The sequence below is a fragment of the Opisthorchis viverrini genome (assembly GCF_000715545.1).
Source record: "Opisthorchis viverrini unplaced genomic scaffold opera_v5_28, whole genome shotgun sequence".
Taxonomy (NCBI): Eukaryota; Metazoa; Platyhelminthes; class Trematoda; order Opisthorchiida; family Opisthorchiidae; genus Opisthorchis; species Opisthorchis viverrini.
This window is the reverse complement of record NW_008751684.1, coordinates 579,442-599,524: the sequence shown is the minus strand read 5'-3', so window position 1 is coordinate 599,524 and position 20,083 is coordinate 579,442. Positions and strand designations below refer to the sequence as shown.

At 45.5% G+C, this 20,083-nt stretch overlaps 2 protein-coding genes across 2 annotated transcripts in view; one reads left to right on the top strand and one right to left on the bottom strand.

The window, feature by feature from the left end:
- T265_12977 (hypothetical protein) overlaps window positions 1–20,083 on the top strand; it is a gene marked incomplete at both ends in the record, with an annotated part of 63,559 nt that overhangs the window by 34,966 nt on the left and 8,510 nt on the right. Inside the window, 4 exons of the mRNA XM_009166591.1 lie at window positions 2,763–3,192; window positions 3,554–4,050; window positions 4,155–4,370; window positions 6,152–6,409. Of these exons, the coding sequence (XP_009164855.1) occupies window positions 2,763–3,192; window positions 3,554–4,050; window positions 4,155–4,370; window positions 6,152–6,409 (1,401 nt within the window). The remainder of the gene's footprint in view (window positions 1–2,762; window positions 3,193–3,553; window positions 4,051–4,154; window positions 4,371–6,151; window positions 6,410–20,083) is intronic.
- T265_02322 (hypothetical protein) lies at window positions 10,847–18,505 on the bottom strand (the record flags this gene model as incomplete). The annotated part of the gene is made up of 8 exons (XM_009166536.1): window positions 10,847–11,030; window positions 15,560–15,684; window positions 17,050–17,163; window positions 17,204–17,306; window positions 17,338–17,471; window positions 17,653–17,778; window positions 17,827–18,013; window positions 18,474–18,505. 8 exons carry the CDS (start codon window positions 18,503–18,505, stop codon window positions 10,952–10,954), a joined length of 900 nt encoding a protein of 299 aa, XP_009164800.1.

Sequence of the window (20,083 nt, the reverse complement as noted above, 5' to 3'; positions counted from 1 at the left end):
TTGAGCAGCACCGGGCTCTTTGGTTTTAAAAGTATTTCGACCGTATTGGATAATGCGCCGGCGGTCACGGTCAACCGTTGGGCGATCGGAGTGTGCGGTTTTTGGGGCCGAACTTTTCTAACCCGTCCTTCCTCGGGGGAAGGCAATTCATTTATTTTGGGTCCGGTACGAAATACCAGTAAGTTTCATCGAAGACGAAAGCATCTCCTACTGAATTATCTGGTCAAACTTGTGGAATGCCGCTCAGCAGTGACATCAGTTTCGATATCTGCGTTTGTTCTATCCATCCCGGTGACTTTCCGAACCTGTTGTATTCACCTGTTGTTTCTGAATGCGGCCTATTCAAACAGCATTTCGTCCAGCAACATGACTCTTCATCCTCCTCTAGTTCCATCTTTCGCTGCTTATTTCAAACTTCAATCCGTTACTTTCTGGTGCGCTAAACCTGACAATCGCGCATGCTGTACTTGTCCACAATTTTTCGATCTCTCCCACTTGTTCCTGGTATTTCAGAAAGGAGTAAACGGTTCAGTGTAACCAGTAATGCATTCACCGAGCTGACTTGACGCTTGAATTACAGCCAATGGTGTATCCATATATTGCTCGAAATTGTGACCTGAATGCAAATTCATGTACTAGTTGTAAGGATTCTTTCCTGGTTGCCTCTGCTCTGAATAGGAAAAAGACTTGTATGGTGGTCCAGGAGTCCTATCTTTTACGTGGAAGCTTTGAACGATACATGAAGCGTGTTTTTTGGTATCGACTGTACACTCACCTACCCTCTTTTAACGGTAGATCTTGAATATTCGGTATGCCCTAGGGCACCATAGAATGAGAACGCCGTTCAGCTTTCCTGCGCTGACACCTGTGATTATCGTCAATTCGGGAATGCGCGGTGTCCGATCCAAAAAACCACTGTCATCTGGCATCTTCTCCCTACTGCTTGAATATGTGACCGTCAGTAGAACTAGTCTATATGAAGTTTGTTACGTGTGTATATTGTGGTGCGTACGACCGGATGGGATGCGTCTCGACCAAGGGGTCTGGAATCCGTAGTCCAACGAGTGCGAACGAGGAATGGACCCCAGTTAAATGAGGAATGCTTTCGTTCCAATCCTCGATTTGGTGAAAGGGTCATTCATTATGATGCAAAGCGTGTAGTTCATCATCATCATTGCGTTGTCTTGGTGTAATTGGTGTTCAGCACGAAGATGTGTTGACCGGTTTTTACCGGGGATATTCGTACTGACAGCGTCACTGAGTTGGACCTAGGTAGTGTCATTTTTTGTACTCCTGCTGAGCCGTTCCAACTGTAAATATGGATGTGCAAGTACGTCGAAGGCAACATATGCATTCATAAAGCCGGTAATCAAGCATCGGTATCGCATGCAGCTTTAAGCTGGAGTTGTGGGGCAGACCGAACAGGACTTCTGTAATTTTTTTCAAGTAACTGAAGGGTAGCCATATAAATGTCGCGCAACATGACTGTCTTCTCCGTAAAGCGAACTGTTGGAAACCAGAACAGTAGCTATCAGATGACGTTAGAGCATGTGGACTAAATTCCTCTCGAAGAGCCATCCGACGCATTATCAGTTCGCTATTTCCGTTCGATGCATTTCGATCCACGCAATCAACCTAATTAGGTCCAGATCACAGGTGAAACTTCCTATCAGTCTGGTGTGGTTTCGCTTCTGTCTGATTGTTACCCCGCGAAGGTAAAGGACTCCTATTCGATTAGTGGAATATATAACCGGAGTGATGAATCACGTCAAATCGCTGCTAGTGTCCCCAAAAGTGTTCATCAAATGGAGGTTTCCTGTCCAGATTAAATACATTCTAGTTTTTATTTACGATGATGTTCCAAGTGACTACGCTAAAAATACTGGGACACGTAATCATAATATAATACTAACGAATACTAGCTGAATGCATTTCATAGCTAGTTAGCCACTGGATTCACTGCGATTGTTTGTAAAGTCTTAAAAACGGTTACCAAGCCAGGCCAATGCGACAATTGGTGCTGCTAGAAACCTGCATACAGCGCTTACCGGGCGCTCCATTGTCATGTGTCACGGACTCGTGTTTTGAATACGCGCAAGTTCTACATTGACAAAACTATGCCTGTGTATGATAAAGATTCGTGGTCGAATCTTCACACGGTTGCGCTTTGAAGTGCATTTTCATTGAATAGCTTCGTCATCAAGGATGGGTGAAGTACATTCAAATTTATTCTATCAATATGTACAACGTCAGAGTGTGTGGAAATGTAGTGGATTGATGAATGGACAGTAATACCAGTGTTCATCTATCGGAATTCGCCATCAAGTGCCCAACATGTAGCCCATATGTCAACGTAATGAAGAATCTGAAGGCTATGGGTTTGTTATGGTTCGAAAGTGCGCAAGTCCATGTTCGACGACCGCATTGCTTATCTTGACTCATCTCGTCTGCGCGTAAGAATACAGTCGAAAAGGTTGAATCCCTATAGGGTTGGTTGACAGTATGTTCAGTGCTCATTACCACGTACTATTGCTTGATCTTCGTTGTGACGGGTCCTTTGTTGAATGTACACTGACTGTAAAATCTTGACATTTAGCGGATGGGGTGCATAATCCTTCTCCATTTAAGGTGTGTTCCAAGGTTTCCTTGCGTAACTTTATCCCTTCACTGCACCTGCTTCGTTTATTTTAGTGAAGAATGGTTCGGTTTGGTTATTCAACCATTTATCTCGACGTTGCTCTTCTCCCTTTCATTCATTTCAGAAAAACGAAAAGGCGCATTTGAGCAGTTCTCTCAGTTCCGGATCCGATTCAGGTTTGTTCAAGTTAACCAAAGATTCAGAGACAGGCAGTATCACTGGATCTCAGGACAGCTGGCTTAATACATATGAGATCTTGCTCGCGTCGGATGATACAAACTCGGTTAATCTCGACTCCTTGTCAATTATGAGCCAGGACGAACGAAGCGCCGCTGGGAATCGTATCTCGACCACCAATTCAGCTGAAGAAATAGGGCTGGAACTTTCGGAAGACGATCCATCTATATACACTTGTTCCTATTTACGGCGAGAAGAAGCTGTGCTTCGCCAGAAAACCCCAACCAAGGCCTGGACGCGAAAACCTGGTAGATCCCAGTCAATAGTGGCGCCACCATGTGTTGCCATTCTTTTGAAAGGCCTATGTGGAATCGCAGGTAGCCAAAACGGAAGATTGTGTTTCATTCTATCCCTAGTTTAATACAGTTGTTCTTCATATGTAAATATTTGGGAAATTATATGCTGTTGGTTTCATGAGGCTCATTATACTGCTATTTGATCGATCGCTGTAGGTTTCCACTCTATAGTTCCCCACCCGATATTCGTTTTTCAATGTATTTTGCGAGTATTAGCTCATCTCGCGAAAAGTGCATGTAGTCCGATAATTTGAAGTACCGAGCATCTTTCACGAACCATTGATGAACTGTATTTTGACGGTTGTTTGAGAGTTCCGCACGTCCGTAGCAACATTGCAAAGATGAGTACAGGTCAACAGCATTCGTTTTTCTAATCATCTAGATGCCTGTGAGACTGAGATGCGCTTATGGGTCAATCTTCAGAGTTTGGAAGTATTTTCCGTGGACCCTGCTGATGACAAGAAAAAGTGTGCCCCAACTACCGGCTCCCAGTCGGACGCTGCAGACACTCCGGTCGCTGAGCAAACACTATTCTCTGTGTTCCTGTCCGCTACAAAAGACACATCCAGATCGTCTTACCACAATCCATCTTGGGACAGCTGCTTGTCTTTGTCGGCAGATTTATTGCAAAGTTGGTCTCTACGAGTTACACCCACCATTCGTTGTTTGCTTATCGAACTTGCCACCGAATTTGCCAGAAGGAATAATTGGCATTCACATCTGCTACAGACACCGAAAGTGAATACAACATTGCTCTCGGCCCAACTGCCTCTACCGAGTGTAGATGTCCACATCAAACTCAAAGGTGGATCGGTGGAGTTTGACATGCAGTCCGAAGGAGTGGCAACTCCTGGTGACGAAAACCAGTTTTTCCGAAAGGTAAGCCCCTCATCGTAGCTAGCTTTGACTGACGGTTGAAGTATTATTTCTCTTCGCTTAATGCTTCCGTCGTCATTACACGCGTTCATTTGTCATCTCCCTAGATTCGTGTTCAGCAAGGGCTTTCAGTTCGCCTGGATCGAGACGCTATATTGCGCATCGGATTCGATCGACAAAACCCTCCCTACGCCACAACCAGACGCACATTTAGTCCTCCGAGCCACGCGAATTTATTGGGAAAACTTTCTCCGGAGATCCCCTCTAGTCACCAGATTCTTCTGAATCAGTACAGCAATGAGAACAAACGGCTGAAGGATCAGGTTAGTGGTTTGTGGTCTCGACGCTTTTGGGATTCGTACATAACAGTGAAAGTTGGTGTTATTTTGATGAAATTGGCCGTAGAAATCACTGCATTCGCTCTGTTGGAATTAAACAGACCGAATCCTTTAGCTCTGGGACCGTAACAGGGAGTTGCTCCACAGATTTCTCGGGAAGGTTGACGGCTGCACCTCAGGCATTGCTCAGGCCCAACTATGATAAATCAGGGTGTCTGAGGTCAACTTGGACAGCGGACCTTCTGGCTTGCCACTGTGCCACCAACCGGGGCGCCTCTTCCGAGTGAACTTGGCCACTCTGAACCCGGAGACTGACCTAACTTACGGTTACTTACCTGAGTTCGAGCTCCAGAGCGTCTTGTAAGGTGTGCGGAGATGAGATATCCCATTGGGAATAATGTGGTTTCTGTTAGCTTCATGCTTTAGTCAAATCCACCGAAAAATAAATGTATCAATAACTCTATGCGATCTTTATCGGAAATTACTAGGCAATTATGCCTGAATCGTCATGCGCCAGTTCAACAACGTCTCGTTATCGGAATAGGATAACTTAACCCATTGCATAGAGCGCCAGATCTGTTACTGCTAACAGAAGGCCGATTATTTTTATAAAATAGGGCGAAAAAATGAGAAGAGTTCTATCACCAAGTAGGTTTGGACCGGCTTCATTGATTTCCTGTGAAGAATAGCTCGAGACAGCCCGCTTGTTAGTGTGCAAACTTACTGGAAGAGTCGGCTTGCATCTCGACAACTCCTGTCCGGGCTTGGGCAGTCTGGCGGTATCTCAGTTCTTGCGCTTCCTTCGGGACGGCATGGCAGCCAGGCACCGAAAGTGTGTCACAACTGGACGATTATCTTCATTATTAAACGGATCTCGGTGGTAATCCAAAGTTAATAGGCCTCAGACTGCATGAGACTCTACCCACCGAAAAATGCAGATGAAAATGAAATACCCGTTACTTGAGTGACTCGTACACTTACCTGCTCGGCTAACAAATTGAACTGCTGGATTAAAGACCTTCTGCGACCATGTCGCGCCAGACAGTTTGTGTTGTTAAGCCAGACTATCGAGCATACCAAACCATGTCCATCATACGCCTCGGTCGATCGCTTCAACTAAGCTTCCTACGCGCTTTCTCGTCACACCGTCTCTATTTTTTCATCGGAACACAGTATCCAACCAATAGGACAAAGCGACTGATTGAAGATCAACGACGCATAATAACACACACGCACAATAGCTAATCCACCGCTGTGGTTCATAGCAGCGCACTGATTGTCACCTCGCAATCAAATCGCCCAGCTCAGCGAACCAACCAATGACCATGTGCCCATTTATCTTGCCGAGCGTCACACTGTGATCATTTGTTCTCCGAGTGACCTAAATTCATATATCTAGCGCCCGTGCTAAAACCAATCGGCGGGACTTGAGTAACTACCTCCTGTCATCCCAAGGTTTTACGCTCCGTGTCAGGAAGATTAATCTGTCCTGAGGATTAACCCCAAATACCAGAAACCTACTGAGACCTTCGAACGTCAGACAGTGCCCCCTGAATATACAGCGCGGGGCCGCCGTACTTTTCGCACTCACTCACGTGTTCGCAATAAAGCTGTTGCGTTCCTTGTCGGCGAGTCTTTTTTCCGGCACTAGCCACTGGAGCGGGGACACCAGTTAGATATAACACATTGGCGACGCCCGAACACACGGAACCATGACAATGACTGCTGAAGCGTTGAAGGAAATTCTGCTGTAACAGCAAAATCAGTCTGGAGCAACGCAACTGTGTTTGGTAGAAACCTTGACACAACACAGAATTCAACCACCAACTACCGCTCCAGATCCAAATTCAGTCGACTCGATCGCCAGCAGCATTACGGAGTTCAATCATGACCTTGGTACTGGTCTAACCTTCGATTCGTGGTTCAGACGTTACGAAGATATTTTCGCAGCCGAACTGAAGCACAAAGATGATGCCTGGAGAATACGCTTATTGCTCAGAAAGCTTGGCACAATGGGACACACGGTACTCCAACTTCATTTTGCCAAAGAAAACACGAGCTCCCAGTTTTGACAAAAGCGTACAGCAACTCTCAAGTGTTTGGTGGACATTCGTCTTTGTTTCGCTACCAGTGTATGAAACTAGCAAAAAAGGAATCTGAAGACTATATCACTTATGACAGTAGAGTCACTCTTGAATGTGAACAATTCAAGTTGTCTACAATGACTGAAAACCAGTTCAAGTGTCTTATTTTCACATGTGGCCTTCAGTCGCATTCATAGAGTGCTATCACAGCGAGGCTATCGAACATGATCGGACAGTCTTTCGAGGTAATGCTGCGTTCCATTACTCGCGAGTGCCAGCGCTTCTTGAATCTCAAAAGACACGGCCATGTTTGAAAGATCCTGCTTTCAATATTGCCAAGAGGCAATTCCCGTGGCGGCAAATTTGGACAGAGCAAAGCCCCCGTCGGCATGCTGGCAATGCGGCGAATGACATTTCGTGCGATTGTGTCCCTATAGAAAGCACAAACGTTCCGTGTACAATCGATGTGGGCACAAGAAAAGCCAATGCCGGACTCGAAAAGCTAGTCAAAGACGCAAACCTGGAGGTCACGAGGCAGATTTAGCCCGACAGAACCCCGCTCTAACGCAATACTTGCCACATATGGTAATCAGGCCGATGTTACAATCAGAGCAAACAGAAGCACAATACGATCGCAGTTCGATACGCCTTCTGATATCACGACTGTTAAAACAGGCAGATTGTTGCGGTGCCTGAACTCGTGACCCGCATGACGAGCCGATACTCTGTGGGTTGGGTGAGAATTTGATTGCTACAGGCCCGCGTTACATTTTAAGTAGGGTTGGAGTCAGCAGATCTTTTAAGAGCAGCATTTTATTGCCTAACCAGTACGGAGACGTGCGGCGGCCCATTATATAAAATCCGATTTTGATCGTGATCCACGTGAACAGAACGGTGACAACGTTTAGATCTGTTCTACTACAGCTTGGAGATAATCGCGTAACTGTGCCAGACAAACGACCCTACTACATTACCTGAGACAGTTTCACCAAAAGAACAGCTCGCACGAAAACGAACTGCTCGGTCTCGACTGCAAAAGGTCATCATCATCATCATCAACGACAGCATGACATCAGTGCTCAACACCAATGCTTCACTGCCGTACAGCCATGACTTATTTGAAAGCCTTATTGTAAAGAAAAGAATAAAGGTGGATGGGGGAGGGACTTAGTGCTAGCTTAACACAATCATTCCGAGGTGCCTACACCTCCAGACATTCACTCAGGCAATCTGAATAGAAACTGACAAAAAGAACGCCACTGACATTGGTTGGCAGCCATATCTTGTAGTGTGTCCAACCAGGCACAGTGAGGATCACGCGGTCCCCATCTTGGAAGGCGAGTAGCACCGACAGCACCCAAGCGTTTCGTCATCTCCTTCATACTCCTCTGCCAGGTCATGGGTTGGCCACCTCTCTGTTTACGCCACTCCGAATTGGGTATAGAAAATAGTACTCTTTTCGGTAAACGATGATTCGGCATGCGTAAAACATGTCCCAACCAACGCAGCTTCTGGTGCTGGACACAGGACGAAAACACTCCTTTAACTCAGTCTGAATAAGTACTTTCAAGGCATATCTTAATCATTATTGCGGTCTGTCGTCCCGTCCGAGTGCTTCTTTGGCGCGCAGGCCGAATGAAGTCACCTACTCAGGCAGCAAAATGGCACGTTAGTTGTGCGTTGGGTCGTTGACGGTTTTGCCGACCAATGTTTTGCGTATAGTAGCTGTCTGTTCACACCGCTTATATCCTCATGCGTTGCAGAAGGCTAAACGATTAATGCGGCCTCAAAATGTCAGTGAAGAAAATGTAGGCATGGATCCCGAAGCAACGCTCGGAGCGGTGCTTAGCATCGCCAAAATTAGGGATCATGGCGAGATCCTTTTTGTGATGCGACCGTCTTACGGAGAAGTTTGGATTTTAGGACTTCCTGGAATCGTATTGGATTGATAGCGGTGAGGGATGCATTGAAAATATCGAGAACAGTACGATAGAACAATGTTTCCATCTTCATATCCCGGAAAGGATTTTTTCCAAAGAATAATTTTGGCTGTTCCCGTTTTTTGTCGCGAAATTCTCCCCGAAGTGCGTTTGTTTATTGTTCAATTGCCTCGCTGTCGTTTATCTGAAACCCCAAGCCAAAATTCGCGCACTCTTTTTCAAGCTAATGACCTCCCACAATGGCAGTTCATTATCACCAAACTACCCAAGAAGTGTTTGTTTATCAGGTGACTTCTCTCGAATTTACTATAGTGTTAATCCTGGGCTTAAGTGCACATAATGCAAAACGCTTCGGTCGAACGTGACCCTAATCGATGTGCTAACTAGGTTAAATTCATTAATCTTGGCGCAATGCATCGTTCCGTCAGGCTCATGTTCATCGAAGAGGTCGCTGTCCTAGGTGACGCAGACTGTATTGGGATTATTACTTCTGTCCTATCATTTATCGTGCGCTAAATATCCCCCTTGAATGACATTCACAAATGCGTTCTTTCCAGGTCGAAAGGTTAACCTCTCAGGTTGCCGAGCTGGAATATGAAGTCAATCAAATAAGACGTATAGATGATGCGAACCGGCAATCATTAAAACCAGGAAGTTAGCAATTCTGGGTCCTACTTTGTACAATCCGGAGTCTTTGAACACCGTTCGAGATTCCTGTTTCCAGGGCCGATCGAAATGCGACTAAGATGCATTGATCCAGCTGCATGACTATCTGGTCACCTCCTTCAACAAAATAACGGTGTACAGTTTCGTCGATGCAATCTACCCATTGCTACTACTGTTTATGCAAGTACGGGTCCCTATTTTTCACTCCGCTAATGCTTGTCTATTTTTTTCTACAGAAAATTCGCTGTGATCTATATCTTTCCTGCCTCTGATCCTTTTTTTGTCGAGCTATTTTCAACACTGATTTTGTAGTATGGACATTTTCTAACCTCTTGAAATGGGTCGACAAGCCAACGTTGCCCCATCAGGGCACATTCCGCGAGTTCCCGTCAGCTTAGTGCTCTACATTAACCTAAATTGGCCTCAACTCGCGAAGTACATTTATTTGCAAACTAATTTGGTTTTTACGGGAAATCCAACTGAACTCCAGCTGAATCTCTCGTTTCCAGGATGATCTTCACCCGAACAAGCTGCGCAATGGCCACCTCGTTTCAGTCGGTACAATATTTGCTGGGGTTTAGATAAATCTCATGTGAAAATCAAATTATTTTACGGATGAGTGTGCTTCGCGGTCGTTGCTTTACTGTTCTAAACAGTTCACGATACCGCCGCACCTATTCATATGGAGTGGGGCAAGACAACACACGGCTGATTTGGAGTACGGGATTACTAGGGCATACTGTACCCAACATCGTAGTATGACAGCTGCTGAAACATTCAGTGGAAATAATCCTGTCGTTCCAATGAGCTAACTGAACCTTGAATGGAATGTCGTGTTGGGTAAAAAAGGATCGGTGCAGAATGTGGCTCTGTCAAAACAAAGTCAAGGTGTTAATTGTAGGTCATCTAACCGCGCAATGATGAGCTCCCCACGATTCTTGACGAAACGTCTACTTGCCACACTCGGTGAACATATCAACAGTCACCTGATCTGCAACCAATGAATGCACCAGAGCTATTAGCATTTCGATACATTGCCAGTCACGGGGTGGTGTTCGTCATACAGTGCACCTATTGCTTGATGGATCCGATGATCATGCGGTTTTGTAAAGAAACCGCCTCCATATTTCTTCCCTCATACTGGACGTGCAATGATCATTTCACCTGATTAGTGGGCGTAAGCATGCATTACATGTCATCAAAAACCATTTGGTTTCAGAGTTACGGTACACTGAATGGGCGTATCTCAAGTACTTCGGTTGCAGATAATGAAGGGGAATCCTTCCTTCCTTATGAGTATGTTGAGCCCTATGGAAAAGTTGTATGGCTACCACATTTCTGGCGTTGCCCTGAGTTCGACTAACATCACGCTCGGATGTCTGATCCAGCTGTGACAACTACTGCTGTTTCTTCCTCAACTTCCAGAAATAAGACGTTTATCTATCCAATCTGGTTTTCAGAAATGATAAGCGACCAACCGAAACAGACAATTCATTGTATTTCGTAAATTTCACTTGTTGTCCCAGTACTAGACTCAGCCCACACTCGTTCAAGTGGTAGTATTAAACAGACGGCCCATATGCGGATCCAGTAGTGGTTGCTGTACACCGCACCCGTTGATTACTGGTTCTGGTTGCACACCCGATTGAAAAAATGAGTATCTGTTTGCCAACAATCGCTAAAGCAATGGCTCTCGAGCAATAGTCATTTGGGCAAATGCTGTCCCGGTTTCCGCCACATGTAAGAACCACTGATAAATATTATTAATTACATGCATTGATTTCAAAAGTCATGGAACAAAGTACACAGTGAAATCGTATTCAAGGAGGACGAACAACGCAAAAGATAAAAATAAGAAACAATAAATGCAAAGTGACTACGAGGTTTTAGATGCCGCAGCGTTCAGGCGCGCGTTAAGCAGCACGCCTATTGTTTTGTCCGGAAGGAAGCCTCGCCTAGATGAAGAACGATGGAAAAATTAAATCGAACTTTGAATCTGTGCAAGCGACTTCGAACATTCATACCCAGCTGGGGCCCAGCCCATATCAAACAAATCGATCGATGCAGGTGTTCAGTTTCCTTACCTGAGATGTTCAAGCAGTCGGCAACCCTGAGATCGGCTAAGTAACTAATTAAATAATCCATGAACCACAGATTAGCTGAAAATCTGATGACGTCGGTTTGGTCCCATGTTTCGAATGCTGCGGCTGTCTGCTTCGACAGCCGCGTTCACGATGGAAACGGTGTGGGGGACTTCAGAGCATAACCCGGGAGCGAAACATGGAGACCCCTACCAGCAGTCAGTCGCGTTGCTGCCCACCTGGACAGCGACTCCGAGATGAGCCACACGAGTGGCTACTGAGGCCGACAGACATGACTCAGTGTCATAACCACCGACACCGGTGTTCCAGCTATTGCACTACCTCGACATTCTCGCCAATATCTCCCAGCAATTAAAGGCTGTCGTAAACCTGACCCATATTTCAGTGTTTTGGTCCGTTGCCTTCAACGTATGTTTCTCTTCTTCAGTCGTAGACGGAACAGTGGCAGTCAGGAGCACCACACTTGAACACGATGACGACCACCAGTTCTGTCATCAAATGCAAATCTAGCTTGGTTATGAGACATTTTGTTAACTTTCCGCATGAGTCTAACGGTGAATAGGCATCATTGTTTGACAAATAAAGATCGAGAGAACGAGAAGGATTCTGGCATTGCGGTAACTTCCCTATAAAAATGTGCCAGTGACGAAATACACTCGTTTGCAAATTACTTTGATGTTAACGAAATACTTAGCTGGATCTCCTGTTTACTATATTTTCCTCGTCACAGGATATTCATCAACTTTATAAATACTGAGTTAGGGCCTGATGGCTGTCCATTAGTTCAGAAAATAGTGGGTTGCTATTGTGTCAGGTGCAACATTTCCACTGACTTTCTCGAAGATATGTTCACGCAACAAATCCTATTCCACAAGGATGGTTCGGTAATTTTATGGCAACGTTCAGACAGTGCTCAAATGGACAAAAAGTGGAATTCTCAAACTTTGAACTACAGTAGTCCCTCACAAACACCTCTCACCAGATTTCCAGGAGGGTATCCCGCCTCTCTAGAATGCATGGCACTGTTTGCTGATGAGTGGTTTCCCTTTCCCCTTCTTGAGAGAGGGCACGAACTTGACTACCTATTATAAACATGCAAAGAAATGCGTCCCAGAGGTTATGTTCCGAAATCCAATCAGTCGACCAAAGTGACGAATACACTGTTTAATCGTTCCAATTAGGTTTGACAAAAGCATTACAATGAAATTACAACTTAGTGATAAGATAATAAGCGTGGATGTCTGAAAAATTCTAGGAAAGTTAACCGAGAAGGTTTCATGTCATGTTCGAGCTCGAGATGAGTCAGTGATTAAGGTACGAACCTACTGATTAGAAGGTCCGTGGCTCGAACCCAACTACTGCATCTCGACCGCTCCTGTCTAGGGTTGAGCACCCGGCAGTATCTCGGCCCTCGTGCCTCATCCGGACAGTAGGGCGGCTAGGTACCGAAGGGATTTGTTAACTGAACAATTAATATTTCATTATTTCGTCCGACTAATGGAAATCTTGTTTGCCTGACTGTTATTAGGTCGGGGTCCCATTCCTGATACAAGTGGGGGAGAAACAGCCCTATCAGGAACTGTGCCGTTTTCTTCAAGTCGTTGATCGTCTTTGTGGTGGAATGTCGATAACACTAGTCTATCCCCATCCAGTGTCCGCACTATTGGCGTGGGAAAAAACCCAGAAAGTTGCCAAGAGTGAATTATGTAGTGGTCTTGTCTAGCATGTAATCCATAATAGTTCTGAGTTCCGTTACATCGTACGGGTTCTGATCAAAGATAGTCAACATCGACGGGTTACCTAAATCCGAAAAGTAAAGGGTTTCAAAGAACGAGTTGGTGAAGCTCCGAAAATGAGGTAAGGACCGTTAGAGGAATTGTTAGATGCCACACCACAGGTTCTGGCACTACTTTTGTCAGCCCGACTTAAGTGACGTTACACCCGTAGTAACTGAGGTGGACAGTAAATTTGCCCGACCAATCTGTTGACGACTCCGAGTTGTCGGACCGTTCCATGAAAAGTGGGATGGATAGGTTTCTCTACCACCACACGGTGAAATGATGGGTAGCAAAGTGATGGCCATGCGGTTCCCATTGACTGAGCTACACTACAAGTCAATCCTATCGATCGGTCTAGACAAATCCACTCAGTCAAAACTGCCTGTACTACAAAAACCATGCTAATCGCGAAAGCGACAAAGGGCTGTTGATCAACTGACCGCATACCACTTATGGCTGCCATTGAATTGTTGGCGTGCGATTCGTGCAACAGCATGTGAGCATTATCACTGATCTTGACCGCAGTAACAGGGACAGGCTACAAGTACCCAACTACTCCGTTCACTGGATAAAGCGATGAAAACGCAGCTTCAGCTTCAATGAAAATGGAGTGGGCCAGCGAATCAGGCTGTATTGTTGGAACTAAGATAGTGGTGAAAAATACTCCAATTCTGAATCAGGTGGAGACCTGGAGAAGCAAGCATTATCCTGGCAAAACATCAAAACTAAATGAATATCCGTGTTTGTTGCATAGAACTAATTAATTGATCACGATATAATGGAGTGATTCACATCTACGTTGCATGTAATTTTTCCCGGGTAATTTTCGCAGTGTGAAATTTTGTCATCAGATATTTAACAAAACAATACTTTGGAACCGATTGTGTGGGCAAAAATACATATCAGGCTTGACTGGAGAGAAAGTTGTATGAGAACCCGTCCGTTGATGCTGTGGTTGAAAACATGGTGAAGTTCATATATCTTAAAAGTTGACGAACTACTGATGAAAGGAAGAAAACCTTCGCTGTGGAGTTATTCATTAGAAAAGGCCAACTATTGGACAGGGAAGCAAAACCTCATTTGCAACTTATTTACAAAAACTGGACATCCATCTTCTCCTGAACGCGTCTTCTTGGGCTTTCCTGGATATTCATTAACTCCAATCATTCATTGCACAAATTCACGCAAATGCTACAAAGCGACTCCACAAATTTTGCAACAGATCCCCCCTTTCAAGAGAAGCAAAGCGAATTTGCAATACCAAAACACACTACTCGCATGCCCCCTCATCAGTAGTATCACCGTTACACTAATATCCTTGAAACCGAATATCCACTGATATTAGTCCCGAATAAACAATATCAACAATGAGCGAACATTTGAATGCTTAGGCGTATTTCTTGGTCGGACAGCTTGTCGACTCATTCACATGGTCAGCTGATTACCAGTTACCTGGACAGTAATCGTTTCCTGTAAAGAACTCAAGGGCTAGAAAAAAACGGACTCTCTAATCCAGAGATCTCAGTGATGGTCGATGGTTGCTTAGACAATGAAACATTCTTACAAGTCACCAATGGTCAGTTGACTGTCTGCATGACACAATAGCTGCTTAGATAAAGAGCCCAATTTACCAGCTGCGCCCACAAGTCGATGAACGCGTGGTTCGGGGAACAACAGCCTAATACCAGTAGCCAAACGAACGCGTGTTCGATCTTTCAACGTCCAACTGTCGAAAATGTTCTTCTGCGTCGACCACAGGTTCACTTTTCTGCTACTCTGTCCTACATGGAATAAATGAGTGGGAGATTCCAGGCTACTTAGGATTATATACCTTTTGGCTTTACATGATTCAGTCACGTATGCCCACATTGTGAACATTCGTTGTGAATCCCATTACTACTACATAGAAAAGACGGATAGCCGGTTTCCCTTGCACTATACAAAGTAGTCAAAAAGTACATTCGTTTTCCTTTTTGTCTCCTGGAATATCCCACCGAATTCTCTAAAAAGTAACTGATCAAGGTTAAAAATATGAGGGATGAAATGGCTTCTCCCCAACAGTAATCTAGTAAGTCGTTACCGCCAAAGTGACAAGGCTTGGGAATCGGTCAGCATGAGTCACCTACTATAGAGAGTGAGCTCGAAGGCAATTGACGCTGTGATTTTTAGCTGTTTTGGTTCTGGAACTGCGTAGGCTGCAGCTTGAAAAAAACGTCTTGATGCAAATAAGACTGAGTCTTTCAGCGCCACTCAAGTTAACCGTTGGTAGGTGCGCCAAAAATCGGGACGTCAAACATAAGTAACTCAAACGGTTTTGGCAGACCGATCCAAGCGAAAGCAAGTCGTAAAGAAATCGTCCGGCTGTAACACCTTTTCGGTGCCTAGCTGCCATGTCACCCGAAGGAAGTACGAGGGTTGGGATACTGCCAGGTTACCCAAGCCTAGGTAGGGGAAGTCGGGAGGTAGAGGCCGGGTTTGAACCAAGGAATTTCAGGTAAGTAAATCCACGATCTAACCACTGAGCCATCACGCCCCAAAGCAAGCCGCTGTAAGCCAGAAGGCATGTTTGCAGGAGTGACTGAAGAGAGGTAAGGCAGAACTTACTCAACCAAAAAATTTTCCAAATCACTGGCGTAAAATTCGTTGCCCAGATCGCGGTCAATGCGTAGCATATTACCAATGACTTCACCCCGCTTGTATACAACAATAGCCGGAACACCAGAACGAGACTGTGAAGGGAAGGGAAGCAGAGGAACCGGAAACCGTGAGATGTATCAAGCACCAGGCTACCCGGGTGGGACTACAAACACATTCAGGCAAATAGGACAGTTACACACATAACAACAATGATCGAGGACAAGAAAATGGAATAAAATGCACCAGACTGAGTTTCACAGGCTAAAGTGATGTGCTCTACGCAATCTATAGCCCACGAGTTCAAAACATTTATTGTCGCAATCACAACTCCATTTACTTCAGTACCTGGCTCCTGAGAACCATCACGCTAGTGTTGTGCTACCCCATCCATCTCTTAAGCCCAAACAGGACAAGGCAGTCTTTATTGGCGGGGGAGGGGTGCTTGACTGCAGTTTTTGAACTTCGAAGTGATTGTGAGTGAAACCAGTGCCACAGGTTCCTATTTTCAAACTCATTACAGTTGAACAACAAGATGAAAGTCACGATGAACAGTGATTAGACTGCATAGGATTTGGAAACTAAAATGCAAGATACGCATTTTCTGAAACGATAATGGAGAGGAAGTCGTATGTTGAAGAAACGGAGATGCCCATAGGAATACTATATCCACAATACTTTTCTGTAAGAGTACGCGGACAATGCTATCAACAGCTGTTGAAATTATTTCCTGCACAAAACCGCGATCAAGGATCACTGAACGAATGGTCCGTACAGATCCAGCAATTACGCCACAAATTAACCAGTTGCGCGGTTGGACGACAACGCGATCGATTTCCATCAGAACATCGGTTGTGGGGCCGTGTCTAACCATCTTATGTAGTGATTGACTTGACGCCACAGCAGTCAGTGAACATCAATAAGGTCCCTGGTCTTGTTCAAAAGGCATAGTTGGTTCAGACACGAGTGTGGTTTGTCCTACATGACCATCATTCCGTTTACGGGGGCTGACTTCTGTTCTACAGTCCCATGATATTGCGTCAATATGTGACCAATGGGTTTCAGGGATAATGAATACCGGACTCAAGAAATTTGTTGAAAATATCTGGATACAAATGGAACTTCACTACCACAGTATCGACGGCATATACTCACCAGCCCACATGGGAGCACCTTTATTGGAGAAAACAATTTGGAAGCCCCTGGTCTCTGCCTAGAAGGGAGAACTGGCCTAAAATAATTAGTTCCGAGTCCTACATATTTTACGCGGTTCTCCTGTGTTTCCCCAGGAATCCATCGCCCATAAATGTACTGATATCACAGGAGGACAAGAATTCGGTTCGTCTCATATTGGTTGAGAACTAGCCTTTGGATGATTGCGGTGTGGTACAGCCTACTACGTAAACCTACATGCACTGGGATAAAATTCCGCTTGTATGGGAAACAACAAAAAAACTTACGAACTGATAACTTAGATGCGCATTCGAAGCCTGTATTCGGCAAAATCGTACATGTGGATATTCCGTGCATAGTGTCTCCAGGTAATCGTTCACTTTCCTGCAGGCACTGTTATCCTGCCAAAAGCTAGGAGGAACAAGTCAGTAGCGAACTAACCGGTTCGTAAATATGCACCACCACAGTCACACTGGGATCAGTCGAATCAATTTCCTGCACGAAATTCGAGCTTGTGAGTGTGTACACCGTTCCGAAAACTGGCCTAAGGACATCAGTGGGAACAAGTGCATTACAATCGCTCCAATGACATTTTTAGTTCGCGCATTCGATTTTGTCTGTACAGCGCGATAAATTCATCGTCGTCATCCAGTGATTCCAGAACCTCTGAAACCGCAAGGTCTTGCATTTTAGTCACGCATTCCTCCGCCTAGACCAAATTCAGATGGGGCAATGTTAAAACAAACATGAGTTTGGGAGATTAGCGTATTCTTTTTCGCTGCATCTATGAGCTCTTCTTCCTTCTGCGCTTCCTTCAGTCGTTCCAGTGCTTTGTATTGCTTGTAATCCGAAAGAACACCTTATTCAGATGGGGCAATGTTAAAACAAACATGAGTTTGGGAGATTAGCGTATTCTTTTTCGCTGCATCTATGAGCTCTTCTTCCTTCTGCGCTTCCTTCAGTCGTTCCAGTGCTTTGTATTGCTTGTAATCCGAAAGAACACCTTTTGGGCCTGTCTTAATTTATTAAAAAAAACAGGAAAAAATACTGCGAAGGAAAAATACCTGAGGCTGGTTGCTAAAGTCGGGATGGGGGATTGAGGAAGCACCAGGCTCCGGAAGCATCTGGCTTGAAGGTTCCTCATCACCTTCACCATTCTCCCCCTCATCCTCACTGCTACTGCAGTAGTTGTTTACCTTCTCTCCAAGCAGCCGGTCATCAAAGGACAACGACATCACCTGTCTGTCGACGCTGTGAAAGCAAAAAAACAAGGCAAGAACCGGAAAATAAATCTTCAAACCAGTGCTCGCGAATTTGCCAAGATATAAAAAGACTGTGCTATATCTTTGTTTCTTTTGGGCTTGGACGATTTAAATATGCTATCTTGTCACTCCAAAGCAAGCAGGACAAGAAGCTGCTCTTGCATTCACACTGGACTCGCTTGGCATTGAGTTGCCAGGCTTAGTGCATCTGAGACTCAATTGGGAGGTCGACATGGACTGGACTCGGTACGTACGGACAATGTGGAACGATTGCTTCAGTTGTGTGCCAATCGCAGGCTGTTTTTATGCAGTACGAACTTCCGAAATAGCCGAAGTCGTCCAACGGCAGGCCGGCCACAAACTCAGACCGACCACATTGCCATCAGTTACCGATGGCGCAGATCAATGACTGATTGCTGGTCGACACAGAAAGCCAAAGAAACAGACACGGCCCAGAAAGCCGGTAATGCCTGGAGATCATTTCAGTTGATACGTGCGACCGGTCCCCGGAAACCACCTGTGGGTGAAACCATTAAACATCAGAATGGAACGACCATCTCGAACAAAGAAGAACGCCTCGACCGGTGGGCTGAATGCTTCGAACAACAACTGTCGTGGCCACTAGCCGGCACTCATCCAGAGCCCACAGGTGAAGTAGAACTCTGGACAGTGAACACCTACGGCCTCGAAGGTTTACGACTGCATATGTTCTCCCAAGCGCCACCGAGCTCCTGATTCGGATGACCTCCCACCCGCACTCTTCAAAGACGGGAGTGAAGTCCTCAATCAGCGCTTGCCCGATCTGTTTGCTTGCATTTAGGAAACGGAGTCTGTCCCAGACGAAGGGGGAATCGGTGATAGTGTCCGTTTTCAAAAAAGGGACGCGTAGTGAGTGTGGTAACCACAAGGGGATCAGCTTGACCCCGGTTGTAACGAGACTGTGGGCGTCAATTGTGCTTTGTCGCCTTACGGCGGCTCGTGAGATACTGACTCGAAAGCAGCAAGCGGGATTCCGATCTGGTAGGGGTTGTGTCGGCCAAAGCTTCACACTGCATCAGGTGGTAGAACAACGCCATACGTATAAGCGACCCACAATTCTAGTATTCCTGGATTTCCGAGGCGCATTCAACCCGGTTGATCGGTCTGTCTTTCTTAAGGCGCTTGCCCACCAAAGAATGCCCCAGAAGTTCGTAAACATAATGCGTTCTTTGTATTCTCAGACTTCCGGACTTGTGAGTGTGTACGGAGAGCTCTCCGAAAGCTTCCGCACACAAAGCGGTGTCCATCAGGGATGCCCTCTCCCCATTCCTTTTTAACTTTGTGATCGATGAAATAATGAGACGAACGCTGGAGGGTCCCCAAAATCCTGGTGTTCAAATAGCCTGTGAAGAAAACCTTGTAGATCTGGAATATGCAGACGACATAGTTCTCATCTTCGAAGAGGAGGAGAAGGCGAAGACGTTTTTGGTTGAACCGACTAAAGTCATTCCGTTCTTTCGTATGCATTTTGCACGCACAAAATATAGGATCACGCTTGTGGACGTGTGAACACGCCACTTACAATCCAGGGAGATGTACTGGAAGTTGTGGAGCATTTTACGTATCTTGGAAGTTGTAATGGTTCTGATTGTAGTGTGACAGATGAGGTGACTGCACGAATCTGCAAGGCTCGGGCCGCGTGCGCCAATATGAGACACATATGGCGTCAGAGTGATGTATCCCTAAATCACAAGGGACGTGTGCATCAAGCTACAATGCAGGCTGCTTCACTGTATGGCTGTGCGCCTTGGCCTATTCGAGCAGCGGAACTGAGAAGTCTTCAGGTTTTCGACAATCGTTGTCTCAGAACCATAGCTCGTGTGAGTTGGTGTCGGCGAATCCGTAATGAGGCAGTTAGAAAGCGCGTTTTCGGTTGTGTAACAGGTACTTCCATTGAAGAATGTGTCCAGCACCAGAAGCTGCGTTGGTTGGGACATGTGCTGCGTATGCCGAACCATCGTTTTCCGAAGAGGGTGCTGTGTTCCATGTCCAACTCAGAGTGACGTNTCACTCGGTCCTA